The sequence below is a fragment of the Aquarana catesbeiana genome, linkage group LG06, assembly GCF_042186555.1.
Source record: "Aquarana catesbeiana isolate 2022-GZ linkage group LG06, ASM4218655v1, whole genome shotgun sequence".
NCBI classification, from domain to species: Eukaryota; Metazoa; Chordata; class Amphibia; order Anura; family Ranidae; genus Aquarana; species Aquarana catesbeiana.
In genome coordinates, this window is record NC_133329.1 from 375,480,270 (window position 1) to 375,496,584 (window position 16,315).

Sequence of the window (16,315 nt, forward strand, 5' to 3'; positions counted from 1 at the left end):
GCCTGCTATGGAAAAGAGGAAAAGATCCACATGACACAAGAGGGCACTACCGTCTAAGTGTAGATGATTTATTAAAGGAAAGGGTTAAAAACAAATTGCACTCATTGCATTAAACAAGATGTAGAGCATACTGAACTCCAAGGGGAAGTCATTTGTAACGGGAGCACTAATTGCAGAGCTCGGCAGGAAAGCTACTGGGATCTGTTGAGCCGCGCTGGGAAGTTGGTGGAGAGAACTGCTGCTCAGCTGGTGGGCTGGAGCACAAACATCTTAGAAAGATCAGCAGCTTCCGGGAGGTGTTGCAGGCGTCCGGTAGGATCAGCTTTGGCTCACATCGACAATGACGTCAACACGTCTAAGGGAGCGTGGCTACGCGTTTTAGGGTATTGATATTTTTTTTTAAAGTCATCTACACTTAGTACCCTCTTGTGTTTGGTGTTTTTTTTTTAGCTTTCAAATTCTTTATTCAAAGTTACAAGAGTAACAAAGGATACACAATAAAGCTTATAAAGGAAGCTGACATTTGACTACAACTGGATATAAACTGTGCGTATTACAAAAAGTGGTAACAGGGTACAATAGCATTGCAATATGTAACAGGTGGTTAGAATACATCAAAAAGCGAGTGATACCGTGATCCACTTTTACAGACAAATTATACTGCCTTGAGGCGTGTTCCATATAAACGTTCTATAAGATGGTGTTTCATGTAAAACCAGTTAGGTTAGAACAATAATGGAGGGAATAGAGGCAGCAGGAGACGAGTGGTCTCATGAGTTCGGCCCACCATCTAAATGCACATCCGCAGATATACACGCCGATGGCGGGATTTTTATTTTATATGCATAGGGATACCTAAGACCTGAATTAAAAGGAGCAGCAACCATAATTTGAATTATCTACCTGAACATTGACTATTGTTTGAAGGGTCCGTTAGCACGGTAACTTTATATACTCATTTAAAGGATCCAAGTGTGCCAATCTAACCATTGGATGAGTGTCTCAATAAGTTCTTGCATTTAGGCAACTAATTGGAGTAGACATCTCCCTAGTCCTTATTCTGAGTTAGATATTCACTATTAGTTCACTTAGGGAGATATTATTCACTAGCTATAGACATGAGACTGGTCAGTTGACTGTATTGTGCAACCATTGTAGCATAACCATACACTCTTGTGCATGCACTTTACATACACTTCTGATACTAAGGAAAATCCATCCTTGACAGCTGATTTTTGCAACAAGATTGATCCACCCAACACATTTTTTTTTTTTTTCGCTAGTTGGAAGTAATTAACAAACACAAATCATTTCCCAATATACCAGTTATCATGTGGATCAGACAACAATCATCTTGTGTCTATGAGTAACACTTGCACCACATAACCTTCATATTCTGCCATTACATCAGCCTTATTAATAATTAGAATATTAAAAGATTTATTGTAGGCATCAACATGTAAGATCTATTTTACATTACGTTATCCTTGATCAATGTCTGTGTCTTAACATTTTGCTCTAATAATCCACAGAACAGACACATACATTTCATATATTCTTTGTAAAAACTTTTATGCAAACCTTGTGATACATAGCAGGAAAGTCTTTAGTTTGGTGTGATACATTTTTTGCACAATAACGTAATATATCCTAAAGTGGTTGTAAAGGTAAACGTTTTTTCTAACCATAATGTATTCTCTAAACTAAGGTAAAAAACTTCAATGTCACCGCCCCCACTTAAATAGTTACCTTACCCGTTCTCAAACTAGTGCTATGCCCATCTGCAGCAGTGCTGCTCTTCTCTCCTCTCTTCTCGCAGGAGGCTTTGCAGCAGCTTGAGCCATTGGCTCCTGCTGCTGTCAATCAAATCCTGTGAGAAGGGAGCAGAGACAGGGCTGAGCCACACCAATTGTGTCAATATATGCACACATTGGTGCTCAGAATTAAGCCTGTACAAGTACCCCATAGCAAGCAGCTTGGAATGAGGCACTCAGAGAACTGGGGGAGCCAAGACCCAAGGAGAGGAGGATCTGGGCTGCTCTGTGCAAAACCACCTCACAGAGCAGGTAAGTATGTTGAATGTTTGTTATTTTAGAAAAAAAAAAATTAAACCTATGGCACTGCGTTGCTTTAACTGACAATTGTGCGGTCGTGCGACGTTGTACCCAAACAAAATTGACGTCCTTTTATTCCACAAATAGAGCTTTCTTTTGGTGGTATTTGATCACCTCTGCGGTTTTTATTTTTTGCGCTATAAACAACCAAAGAGCGACAATTTTGAAAAAAGGCAGATCCCCGTTCTGCCTCTGTACTAGGCGATCGCGGGTCACCAGCGGACATCGAGTCTGCTCGACCTGCAGGCACGCTTCCGCAGCTGTGTCTGCATGAGCTGATGTACAGCTACGGCGATTTGTGCAGCTGGTCAGCAAGCGGTTAAAGTACTTTTTTGCGGGGGTTTGCATAGAGTGGAGAGGGATTAGAACACATGTTGGGGTTTTATCACTGTCTGTGCCCTAGTTAGGAAGATACACCCTCTCTATTTGTCCTGTTTACTATTGTCACCGAAAGTGAAAGTAAAAGAAAATCCATAAATTTGGGTTGTCCCAAAACAGCAATAGTGGGGATCCCTTCCAATGGGGACACTAGTTCTGGTGACACTGGTGACATCCCAAGATTCCCTCACTTTGCAGGGATTTAGTCTGATTTCCTGATTTAGCTATGGAACAGGAAGTGTAGGCATATCTCCCCAATGGGACACAGATGGCAAAAATATACCTACAGGGGATATAACCCTCCCTTACTCTCTCCAAATTGAATAAAAAAAATGTTTTGCCTTTAGTTCTACTTTAACTAATATGAGTTTAAGAGGGATATAGAGAGGCTTGATTTAAACCTGCATTTACAGATGAGTAAAACAGTTTATAGGAGTTAGAACTAGGTTTGGAGGATGCATGACTACCCAGACCCATTCACTCAACAAACTTGTGAAGTGATCCTAAGGACCACATACCAGTTCACTTTCCAGAATGTGCAGCTAACCCCTACACAGAACTACTCTTTCCTATTGGGGAAGTGACATCATAGGGAAAGGGATTTCTTGACGTGTAACCACCGTGCAATATAAGCGGGGTCTCCATTGAAGCCAATGGTGAACAGAGCTCCATGGTGAAGGGAAGTAAAGCCTGTGCTCCAAAGAAACACAGACTTTCTGGAGAAGGGAAAGGGGGTGGACATTGTGCACTTTGCATGGACCCCAAGTGAACTAGGAAGAGGTTCATGGGATCAATTTACTAGTTCAATATTGGAACAGCCTAAATATTCTCACGGGAGGAACACATTACAGGGATTGCTCTAGTGAACTATTAACTGAGTAAATGTTCTGCAGTTTATTCATCGTTATCTGTATGGACTTCAAGTAATAGAAACAAAAAATAAGCTTATTGCTATTCAAGCTTAATATTAATTTCCTCAAGCTTCACTTATGTTTGACAAAAGTTCACTCCCCAGAATGCAACCAGAGTCAAGTCTCCAAAGCAAACATTTACCACCTTTATCATTGAAAAACAATGTTCCAAGTCTAGGAACATTTTCACAGCATTATGTTTTTCACCTCATGACGGATGGATGTGCATAATGCTGAGGCTACGGTTACCTATAACAGTCACGCTTGACCACTTCCTTCCCCTCCCAAATTAACCAGACAACACAGTAAATTTTGGAGTCGAAATGGCCATAGCAGCCTTTGTTTTATTATTTCAAACACTTGAAATACAAAAATACTATAAACAGGGAATGCATAACTACATGCCATACATAACCCATTAACAAAAAACCTCAGTCTAATCTTACACAGTCTAAAGATCTTTGAAGGCCTATTTTCTTTTTACCAACCGGTTGTATCTGTCACTCATGAAAGGCCCCCAGCCCCAACTTACACAGACTCAGGAACAAGTACCACTTGCTTACTACCAGATACAACCAACTTAAAAACCCCTGATGCTACCATTGTATTATTATGAGGGAAAGGGACACCGATAACTCCAGATGGGCCAAACCCCCCTAATTCTCCAGTATTTTTTCCAGCACCGCCTTCAAAGACCCAATAGACCACCCGCTGCTGCAATGACAAGTAAAAAAAGAACCCACAAATTAAACAGTAAAGAAAATCTAAAAAAAAACCTACAGATCCCACCATAGAATCAACAACACCCTTATTTATAATAGACACATATCCCGAACCCATCAACTAGGGAGGGTGGGTGGGAGACACCTTCCTTGTCCTGTGAGAAACTCCGACTACTCTCCAACTGAACACCTCCTCCCTCCACCCCCTGTGGGACACCCCCCCCATTCCTTCAGGATCCAATCAGGTAAGTAAATACCCCCCTATTTCAAACAATACCCCTTAATTACTCCGCCTTACTGCCCACCCCCGTCATGCTGGTCCTCCTCCCGGTTTCACTTCTGCTCCGGCCCATATAATTTCTGAGTGCTCTTTAATTCTACGTGTACATTGAAGAAAAAACTGCCTATATCCCACCCTGAAGCCCCCCCAACCTATTCTAAGATAACTCTCCCCCCTCACCCACACACACACACACACTCAGGTGCCTGTCTACCTCTTTCCAGTGGCGTTGGTAATTTTGTTATAACCTTGCTGCAGACATCCTGCTCTTCAATGCCTGTGCCTGCACAGTAACTACCGAGTGACTTGAATGAGCTGTACCTGAAGCATGTTGTTATCCAGTGATACAACTCAAAGATCTGTACAGGCTTTTTTCACTGGCTGGTGCTCACTTATCTTAAGTGCTCCGATATATCATCAAGTATAAAAAGACGTAAAGCTGAAGTACCACATGAATCAGGTATTTCGTCCAATTTTATTTCTCACAGTGGAAAGAGACACTCCACTAAACTGCTAAAGCAGCATTTCTGGCATGACTTTACAGTCATATGCCGCATACACACGGTCAGAATTTCCGACAACAAATGTTCGTTGTGAGCTTGTTGTCGGAAATTCCGACCGTGTGTAGGCTCCATCGGACATTTTCCGTCGGAATTTCTGACAAACAAAATTTGAGATCTGGTTGAGATCAAAATTCCATGCATGCTCGGAATCAAGCAGAAGAGCCGCACTGGCTATTGAACTTCATTTTTCTCGGCTTGTCGTACGTGTTGTACGTCACCTCTTTCTTGACGTTCGGAATTTCCAACAGAATTTGTGTGACCGTGTGTATGCAAGCCAACATCCGTCGGAAAAAAAAACATGGATTTTGTTGTTGGAATGTGCGATCGTGTGTATGCGGCATTATAGTTTAAGCCATGCCTGTACCCTTGGATTAAAGTCCTGTTTAAGCCTGTGGGGAGTTACTCTGCAGGTGCAGCACAAAGTTCCAGTAGCATGGCTGTAAATACCACAAAATTCTGCCATGGAAAAACTGAGTTGGGATAGGAGTTTTGGTTAGGTGTCTAAGGAGGAGAGCTGAAGAGTTTTTGTTTAATACCAAGTCCAAGAAAACAAGTATAACCACCAAGACCAACTTTACATTTTTGTTGCACCATCAGAATTTACCAAAGACAATTTATAAACACTCAGTTTTGCCACATTTTATCAACGCAGCCTGAAGTTGTATTCCAGACTTATGCCCTGTACACACGGTCGGACATTCCGACAACAAAATCCATGGATTTTTTCTGACGGATGTTGGCTCAAACTTGTTTTGCATACACACGATCACACAACGTTGTCGGAAAATCCAATCGCTCTGAACGCGGTGACGTAAAACACGCACGTCGGGACTATAAACGGGGCAGTAGCCAATAACTTTCATCTCTTAATTTATTCTGAGCATGCGTGGCACTTTGTGCGTCGGATTTGTGTACACACGATCGGAAATTTCCGACAACGGATTTTGTTGTCGGAAAATTTTATAGCAAGCTCTCAAACTTTGTGTGTTGGAAATTCCGATGGAAAATGTGTGATGGAGCCTACACACGGTCGGAATTTCCGACAACAAGGTCCTATCACACATTTTCCATCGGAAAATCCTATCGTGTGTACAGGGCATAATGGACACAACAACATGCACCAGCCATACTCATGTGGCTGGTCAGATTGAATGACATCCATAGAATGGAGGATATAATATCCTCCAATAAGGGTACTTAAAATAAATACTGGTGGACATGGAGTTTATCTCCACCTCCTAGTATAATAATTTAAAGAAAGCCTCTGACTGTTATGCAAAATGGTAAGTGGCTTAGGGTGGAGGAGAATGGAATCTATTTCTCCTCCTCTACTCTTTCTCATACCTCTCTTTCCATCTTTTGCTATACTTGATTCCATGTCAGTTTGGCCTGCTCCCACCTCCTCCGTCGCTCATCTGGGGCCCAGCCTTTCCCTAGACCCCCTGGTCCCCCCCCCTTTCGGTTACCGAAGAAGAAGAGGTCCTTTGGTCAAAATGTACTTATAGTCAGTTTCATGTCATCTGAAGAGCTTGAGGCCCTTGTAAATCATTTTGTTCATTATTCATTTCCTATTGCCTTGTGCCTGGTGATGAGTTTAGGTGGAAGTATAACTGGTCCCCCGATATTCTTTCTTGGTACTGTAACACTGTAACTGTCATAATATTGGTATGAATGTGAAAAAATATAATAAGCAATTATCCAGCTGCAGTAACTAAAATCATTGTGGAGCGTGCAAAGAAACAAATATATGTATGACCACATACGCCTCATAGCTATGAAACCTTCCTTTCTGTTTTTTGACATGTTGGCAAATAGTCTGGAACTGTGAGAACATTGCAAGCCCATTAATGAAGAGAGTGGATCCATTAACCAATCATTGGCTGTTAAAGATTGCATAGTGCTCCAGCCGGATTGTATTGTCTATGATACCTTTTGAAGGAACATGTTTTTACGTTATATTTTAAGTGTTGAAAGGGGTGAGCCATTTACCTGAAGAGGTGAAGGACACTGGTTGCTTTGACATCACACGTTAAAGCAAAGAGAATTTTTGTACAAATTCATTTCACTATATTTTGTTTGCACATATTGCACTTGATGGTGAACATTGATGACTTTGTTTTTGATTATTTGGATTTAGGAATAATTATTGTGGACACCATTGTTAGTGAACTGAGCTGCACAATATTTTGAAAGTGAATATCTTGCTGATACATTTTATATAGTATTATTTTAACACTTTTTCTTGTTTTAGTTAGTTTAACACTAACAATTTTGAGTGCGGTCATACACATATTTGTTTCTTTGTCATAATATCGGTGACTGGTGTGTACCCAGTGTGTTTGCCATGCTCACAAATAAAGGATTTATAAAAAGAAAAAACTTTAAAAATACAGTACATAATAAAATACTGTAAATCAGTAATAGACTTTACTTATCAAACTATATTAGTGGTTTGACCTCACTTACCTGCTTGCTAATTTCTCCGGGATCAATGATGACCATCGACTTGGACTGGCTCAGTCGCTCGTGTTGAGCATTTGGGCTCTTTATTCTCATCTGGACGACTTCTGAGTTCTTCACATTTGAAAGTTTCTCTTCAGAGGTCTCGGGTAATGCCTTCAAAAGACATATTTTGCAATGAATTCAAAGGAGTAAAAGTGGATCTAAACTTAAAATGCAAATATTTGCTATAATACAGGGAACATTTAGAAATGTCAATTGTAGCCTAAGTGGTGCCCTGAAAAAATTACCTTTTGTGTGGATTTCCTCTGAAAAGAATAGGAGTGCGCCGTGGTGTGTGAATGTGTCCAATCACTCCTTTGTTTACAGCCTCTTAGCTGTATTTCTACAGTGTGAGATCTAAGTGTAGCACCCTCCTAGATAGGTGATAGGATAAATTAGATCTAATTCTGGATCACTGTGTTCAGTGGAGCTGTGTGTGTTTTTGGTTAGGTAAATTTAGCTTGCCTCACTGTAACCAGTGTGGCTGCAATTGACTAGTTAGGTCTGCTCAGTGTTCTCAGCTGCTGTTAATCTGTTTACTCTCTCTTCTGTCCAGAAAAGCTATGAGAATTTTCCGGATCATAGGTGTAAAGCTATGCAGATGGCAATATGAATATTTTTACAGCCCTAGCTAATCCCAGGGAGCTGGGCCCTGAAATCATGGCTATATATATATTCTCTGAGCACACTGGGCTCTGGGTCTTTTCCCTGGAGAAACTCAGTCCAGCCTGGAGGGCTTGCTGCTCTCCAAGGCAGCGCTGCCATGTGCTTGCTGTTCGTGAGGCCTCAGGTGGGTGACCTGAGTAGGGTTGCCACCTGTCCAGTTTTGACCTGGACAGTCCGGGTTTTGATACATGTGCCCGGGTTTCCACCTGCCAGAAACGCGGACACACATACCACTGTCCTGTGGCCAGTGGCAGCCGGCTCTCTGGCCCTGGCCGCAACATCTAGAAGGGCACCGCACATCCCGTGCCCGCTATCACTGTTACACAGTGCCGGAACATCGGTGCGCTCTGAGCCCAGCTCAGCAATAGGCAGTGGGTGCCCTGTCATTGGCCAAACGGGTCATGTGCGGGGCGGCGGAGTTGGACATGAGGGTCTGTGATTTGCCCGGCGGAGCTGGTCACATGTGGAGGCGGGGCTGGACTGTGGGTAATCGCGCCTGCTTGCTCCCGGAGTCCTGCCTCACGCTGTGTGTCTCCTGAGGTCTCTCTCATCTGCTCTGTCAGCCCCCCTCCTTTGTCAGCTTGCCCCCCTCTGTCAGCCCCCTTCCTGTCAATCACCCCCCTCTGTCAGCCCCCCTCCTATCTGTCAGCCCCCTCCTCTCTGTCAGCCCCCCCTCCTTTCTGTCAGCCCCCCTCCTATCTGTCAGCCCCCCTCTCTGTCAGCCACCCTGTAAGCCCCCCTCCTCTCTCTCTCACCCTCCTTCCTCTCAGCCCCCTTTTCTCTCTCTCAGGCACCCTCTCTCTCAGCCCTTCGCTCACCCCCTCTCTTGCACCCACCTATTTTTCTCTAATCCCCCTCTCACCCCCACTCTCTCACCCCCACTCTCTCACCCCACCCCTCTCACCCCACCCCCTCTCTCTCTCACTCCCACTCTCTCACCCCACCCCTCTCACCCCCACCCTCTCACTCCACCCCTCTCACCCCACCCCCTCTCTCTCTCACTCCCTCTTTCTCACCCCACCCCTCTCACCCCCACTCTCTCACCCTACCCCTCTCACGCCACCCCCTCTCTCTCACCCCCACTTTCTCACCCCACCCCTCTCACCCCACTAAATCACCCCCACTCTCTCACCCCACCCCTCTCACCCCACCCCCTCTCTCTCTCACTCCCACTCTCTCACCCCACCCCTCTCACCCCCACCCTCTCACTCCACCCCTCTCACCCCACCCCCTCTCTCTCTCACTCCCTCTTTCTCACCCCACCCCTCTCACCCCCTCTCTCTCACCCCCACTCTCTCACCCCCACTCTCTCACCCCACCCCTCTCACCCCACCCCCTCTCTCTCTCACTCCCACTCTCTCACCCCACCCCTCTCACCCCCACCCTCTCACTCCACCCCTCTCACCCCACCCCCTCTCTCTCTCACTCCCTCTTTCTCACCCCACCCCTCTCACCCCCACTCTCTCACCCTACCCCTCTCACGCCACCCCCTCTCTCTCACCCCCACTTTCTCACCCCACCCCTCTCACCCCACTAAATCACCCCCACTCTCTCACCCCACCCCTCTCACCCCACCCCCTCTCTATCTCACTCCCACTCTCTCACCCCACCCCTCTCACCCCCACCCTCTCACTCCACCCCTCTCACCCCACCCCCTCTCTCTCTCACTCCCTCTTTCTCACCCCACCCCTCTCACCCCCTCTCTCTCACCCCCACTCTCTCACCCCCACTCTCTCACCCCACCCCTCTCACCCCACCCCCTCTCTCTCTCACTCCCACTCTCTCACCCCACCCCTCTCACCCCCACCCTCTCACTCCACCCCTCTCACCCCACCCCCTCTCTCTCTCACTCCCACTCTCTCACCCCACCCCTCTCACCCCCACCCTCTCACTCCACCCCTCTCACCCCACCCCCTCTCTCTCTCACTCCCTCTTTCTCACCCCACCCCTCTCACCCCCACTCTCTCACCCTACCCCTCTCACGCCACCCCCTCTCTCTCACCCCCACTTTCTCACCCCACCCCTCTCACCCCACTAAATCACCCCCACTCTCTCACCCCCTCTCTCTCTCACCCCCTCTCTCTCTTGCCTCCTCCTCCTTTCTCTCACTCCCCCTTACCTCGTCCTCTCCCCCAACCCCCCTCACCACTGCCTCTCTCTCACCTCCTCCTCTCACCTCCCCTTTTGTCACCTCCCTCCCCCCCACCTCTTTCCCTCCTCAGAGGGTGGGTCCCCCAAGAGGTAGGCTGTATGGGTCCCCAATAATTGCTAACAGCAGCCCTGTGAGTGAGTGCACCAGTTCGGATGTGTCTTGATTCCTGTGTCTTGCCGACACATTTCTCCCCAAGGCCCCCCACACAATGGAAGGATGGAAAATAGCACTACAGTAGAGGAGCTCCACCCCCAAACTCCAGCTCCCACACTTTCTGGCTCGAAGTGGTCAAGGCAGTCTAATAGGGGTCTTTCGGGCAGGGGACACTGATAGGTGTGTTACCTGATCTAATCGAGGGGGGGACCAATATAAGTCTGTGGGGAGGGGGGTGATGACTGCTGGTGACCAATTAGATCAGCAGTCAGCACTGCCTTAGAGACCCCCCATTAAATTATCAACACACACACACACACACAATTAGAGACCTCTATTTGATAAGCGGAACTCTCCTTATATCAGTACCCTCTTTAGAGACTCACATTAGATCAGACACCCATTATACTACAATCCCCTTATATCAGCACTCCCCTTAGAGACTGGCCTCTAAAGACAATCGGATATAGGGGACTCTAAAATAAATAAATAAATAAATAAAACACCTCAAAAAAACATGATTTTTTTTTAAATGCAGTGCAACCTCCCCCTATAATTAAATTTATACAAATGTAAAAAAATAATTGTGAATGATGGTGGACACCCCAAAGGATAATCCAAGTATTAATACACTCCAATCTTATTTAAACATACAGTATATACTGTAAATCTCCATACACATATAATATTGTATGAATAGTAGTGTAAACCCATTCCAAAATGTGCTGTGCTAATATCCAACGTATCTAACTCAAAAGGATAAATAAATTGGATACATTTTGAATGGATTTACACCACTATTCATACAGTATTATATGTGTGTGTGGAGATTGAACAGTATATATGTTTAAATAAGATTAGAGTGTATTAATACTTGGATTATCCTTGGGGGTTTCCACCATCATTCACAATAATTTTTTTCACATATGAATATATTATATATAATATAATATATCATTATAATTATAGGGCGAGGTTGTGCTGCATTTTTTAAATTGTTATTGTTTGGGGTCTCTAAGGGGAGCACTAATATGAGGGGATTCTGATCTAATGGGGTCCTCTATGGGGGGGGCCCTGTATTATGGAGGGCGCAACACTGACCCCTATATTATGAAGGGGGTGACACTGGCCCCTGTGTTATGGGAGGGGTAACACTGACCCCTGTATTACAAAGGGGGGTGACACTGACCCCTGTATTATGACACCTAGGATTGCCACCTGTTCAGGATTCACCTGAACATCTCAGGTTTTGAATCATGTCTGGGGTTCAGTCTGCCTAAAATCCAGACACATTATTCAGACCAGACTGTGGCTCCCCAAGTAACCGAGTTAGTCACACATCAATCTATTGCCGAGAAGACACAAGGGGAGAGGCGCCTCTGGGTGCAGATAGGAAGATGGAATATTTCACGATTCCATCTTAGCTATGTATTTATTACAGTACACCTCTACCCCCACCAATGATCATTTTGATGCCATGTCAGTGTTTGAATTGACGCTGGTCATCCTGCCATGACGTGCTGTCCAATTACTGTGCTTTTTTACCTTGGTCACTCCCCGTCCCATACCTTACCATACTATTGTAAGCCTGTAATGCCCCATACACATGATCGGAAATTCGGCCAGCAAAAGACCGATGAGAGCTTTTGGTAGGAAAATGCGACAAATGTGTATGTTCCATCAGACTTTTGCTGGCGGAATTCCCGCCAGCAAAAAATTGAGAGCAGGTTCTCAATTTTTCGGTTGGAAAAAGTTCCTATCTGAAAATGCAATCGTCTGTACAAATTCCGACGCGCAAAATTCCTATGCATGCTCAGAAACAATTCCACGCATGCTCGGAAGCACTGAACTTCATTTTCTCGGCTCGTCGTAGTGTTGTACGTCACCGCGTTCTTGGTCGAAAGTTCAAAGAACTTTTGTTTGACCGTGTGTATGCAAGGCAAGCTTGAGCAGAAATCCGTTGGAAAAACCATCAAGTTTTTTCCGAAGGAAAATCCACTTGTGTGTACGCGGCATAAGTCCTATCAATCAGCTTGAAGAAGGAGTGCGGCCGCCACGTCACTCGCAGCCTGTACGCTCAGGAAACGTGTCGCTTTCCAGTGACGTCATCTCTCCTTGCCTGGAAACCACCTGCACCTCAAGCCTCATTCTGAGGAATCCTCCACTGCAGCCGGCTGATGTACGGAGCGAGCAACAGAGCGCTAATACAGCAGGAACAGATCGATTACACTGATGACACCCCTATGTTGGGACTAATGCTTACTTTGACTCCATAAATGTGAGTTGCCTGTGTATTTTTATTCTCACATTACACTTGTCCTATATCTGCACCCAGAGGCGCCTCTCCCCTTGTGTCTTTTCAGTGTATTTGGAACATGGTTTCCGTTCCACCCTGATGGCAGCCCTGAGCGTGGAACGCCCCCCATCATCATTTCATATGGTCCGTGGACTTTGTTATAACAACCATAAGACTGTGGACTTTTGTTGTAATAACATTTTTACTGTGCATATAATATTATGCTCACACAGCAGATCACTTAAATATTGTGGGATTTTGACTGTTCTAGTTCTTTGCGCCTTTACTTGTATATTATAACCAATCTATTGCCACCTGTTAACGCAAATTGGCCACACCCACTGTCGCGGCACGCTAAGCGTGATGCATTATTGTGCGCCGCTGAAGTGTTCGGGTTTGGCTTGAAGAAAAGATGGCAACCCTAGACCTGAGAGCCTGGATGCTGAAGCTACAGAGATCTAACTGGGGGCTGTCTGGTGAAGAAGATCTAGTCTGGTATCACTGGAGGAAAGTGTCGCTTTGAAGTTGGAATGAGGTAACCAGCTTCCCCTGGGCATTTTGTGAGTTCAGACTGCTGAGAGATCTTTTGGGCTGCTGTCACACTTCTTGTGCTAGAAGGCCAGCTGTGTGCTTGCTAAAGGGAACATCGGTTGGTGTCCTGAAAAGCTTAGTTTATCTAATTGCTTGTGAAGGGACTATGCTCGTATTGCTCTGAATAAAGAAGCCAGCTTCTAACTGTTTCTACTACAAGCCAAGTCCACGGTTTGCTATATGCAAGGACTTCTGCGTTGGCTGTATAGAAAGGAGATGACTGTCCTCAACTTTTACATAGTTTCTGTTTTTAAAATATCCCACTCAATTCCCTGAGCCCTGTCCAAAAATAAAACCAACGCCCCTGGACTGGTTATTGAGGAAAAGTGTGGCTTAAATTGTGTGCCTGGCTGCAGGGCAATCCACTGGGGTAGAACCTGGGCGAATTTCAAGCGGCTCTTACGAGAGTAAGAGCTACATAAGACTGTTGGTTTCAGAAGATTTGGAGTGAGATTTGGTGATGTCACTACTGCACTGCTCACTGTTCTCCTTGCTGGGGGCTCTGATATGAGGAAGAAAACCCTGCCTCTACCAAAAGCACAACCTCCCCAAGTTACTGAGTCAGCTGATCCATCGATCCCACAGGAGGACAGAATATTGACATTAATTCCTAGCAGCCAGAGACAGTATCAAGTCCTTGAACAAATACAAACAATAAATCTTAGCTTACACTATTGGGATAATGCATGAAAAAGCAGCTGACACAATTCACTGGTGGCGAATATTAACCCTCCTGGCGGTATTCCCAAGTGTGGCTCGGGGTTAAATTTCAGTACCATTAGCAGTAACCCCAAGCCACACTCGGGATTGCATTGCATACTTACCTTGTCACCAGGATCCTGCGATGTCCCCCCGCTGTGTCCTTCGCCGGATCATCTGCCCGATGTCCTGTGTTCTGGGCTCCATTCCCTGCGAGCGGCTCGACGCATGGGGCAGAGCCCAGAGGCAAATTCAAAATGTACAAAAAACATAACACATACAGTACACTGTAATCTTGCAGATTACATTACTGTATCAAATTATTTCACATTCCTTTTGTCCCTAGTGCTTTGTCCAGGACACTGCATGCACTTTTATATTATATATACTGTTCTGTCTGCCTGGAAACTTGAGATTGTCCATGGCAACCAAAAAGTCTCCCTTTACGTCAAAAGTGGTTTTCCACCAGCTAGAAAACAGCGATAGTGCAGAATTGAGCAATAGTGAATCGTGGGGAAGTTAATTTTATTATTATTATATTATTATTTTTTATAATTATTTATAGTTATTATATTATAATATATGATTTTGTGTTTCAAACGTTATCATACCCGGGATGTCTACTAGATTCTTGTTTGGACAGGTTTAAGTGAGTTATGCCTAAGAATTACAGGCCTACAATATAAAATGCTAAATTTCTATGCAAAACAATGTACCGCTTTGAGATTCAAAAATCAGACATAATCATACCGCCAGGAAGGCTACCATAAAAATATACAAAAGGTGCAGCACTAAAAACTGACAGAAAGTCCTTGACAAGAAATTCAACAAAAAGAATCCAATAAGTGTGGGGTCCAAAATAGAAAATCCAATAGATCGAACAACAGCTCTCTTGCACCCTTGTACAGATTCCACTTCATATGGCCCTCAATGGATGTGTCGTCATAGGTAAAAAAGCACTTCATAGTGTAAGGCGTTCAATGTAAAATTTATTAAAATCCAGCGAACTCACTCCCCACAGGAAAGATAAAAACTTGCATGTACATCAATAATCCAACCATCAAGATGGCCGACCTCCAAACTTGGCAGCGTCATGTGATCCAGCTCTACCCATATCCTTAAGTTTGTTTTCAAGTGTCACGGTTCTGGGCATCTCATGCTTCCATTCCCCATCCAAATTATTACTCCATAAATAAACAAAAAACACACAACAAAATACCCAGGACTGGTTCTTGAGGTCTGTATGAGTGTTGCAAAAATGTCTGTTGCCTGGCTGTGTGTGTAAGGGAGGACCTGAAAATCCAACATTCCTTACGGGGGTAGCGCTACATTACTTTGTATAGATCTACAAGAAGCCAATCAAAGTGGTTGTTACCTCAGTGCAATAAAATCCTCCCATCCCCTCTGTAACATAACGTACATAACATACGTCTCCCAGCTCTCATGTGACTCCTCGGCTCTCTCCTCTACCCGGCTGACAGCTATAGCGAGCGGAGCCGAGCACTGCCGATGACGTCAGCCGGGGAGGAGGGGCGGAGAGAGGAGAGAGCCGAGGAGTCACGTGATCGCCGGGTGACGCTCTGATATAAGGTACAGATTGGCAGATTTTTTTTTATATAACACAGACACAGGGGCACATAATGCTATGTTACAGAGGGGATGAAAGGATTTTATTGTAGTTATAATAGCAGCAGGAGGGGTCGGGCACTTATACAGAGCAGACAGGCAGGGAGGGAAGGGGGAAGAGGACGGAGGAGAGGACAGAGCAGGGCTGCAGTTGACGGAGGCACGTAAACTGACCACAGTGTCAAGGCTCAGCAGCCATGATATACCGTGGTCAGTTTACAGGGGGGAGGGTATAGCCAGGCAGGGTCAGACAGGTTTTTTTAGGTGATAGAAGGGGCCAAATGACACAGCACAAGCACTGTGCTCTATACAATGCTTTAAGGAAACAATATCTGTGTTTTTTTTTTTTTTAGGGTAACAAACACGTTAAATTCAAACCTGATCTAAGACAAGGCAGTTAGAGAAAAAAAGTCTAAAACTGGTGCGATCATACAGGTTCCTACAGCATATATACAGTACATGACCCCCTGACAACCTTGCATACATATCTTCTCGCCAGCAGCCATATATACAGTACTTTACACCTGAAGCAGCCTTATATACAGGGCTCTCCCACCACAGCAATCAATATTACATATTTTACCCCTCATTCTCCACAGTAGCTGTTATCCCTACCTTATACCTGGTATGAATTTTTAAGGGGAAACCCCCACAAGAAAACA

At 44.9% G+C, this 16,315-nt stretch overlaps 1 protein-coding gene across 2 annotated transcripts in view; it reads right to left on the bottom strand.

Annotated features, from left to right (window-relative positions):
* ARHGAP15 (Rho GTPase activating protein 15) overlaps positions 1-16,315 on the bottom strand; it is a 911,406-nt gene that overhangs the window by 876,194 nt on the left and 18,897 nt on the right. For both annotated transcript variants that reach the window (XM_073634231.1, XM_073634232.1), the window contains exon 3: positions 7,435-7,584. In XM_073634231.1, the coding sequence (XP_073490332.1) occupies positions 7,435-7,524 (90 nt within the window). In that variant the 5' untranslated portion in view covers positions 7,525-7,584. The remainder of the gene's footprint in view (positions 1-7,434; positions 7,585-16,315) is intronic.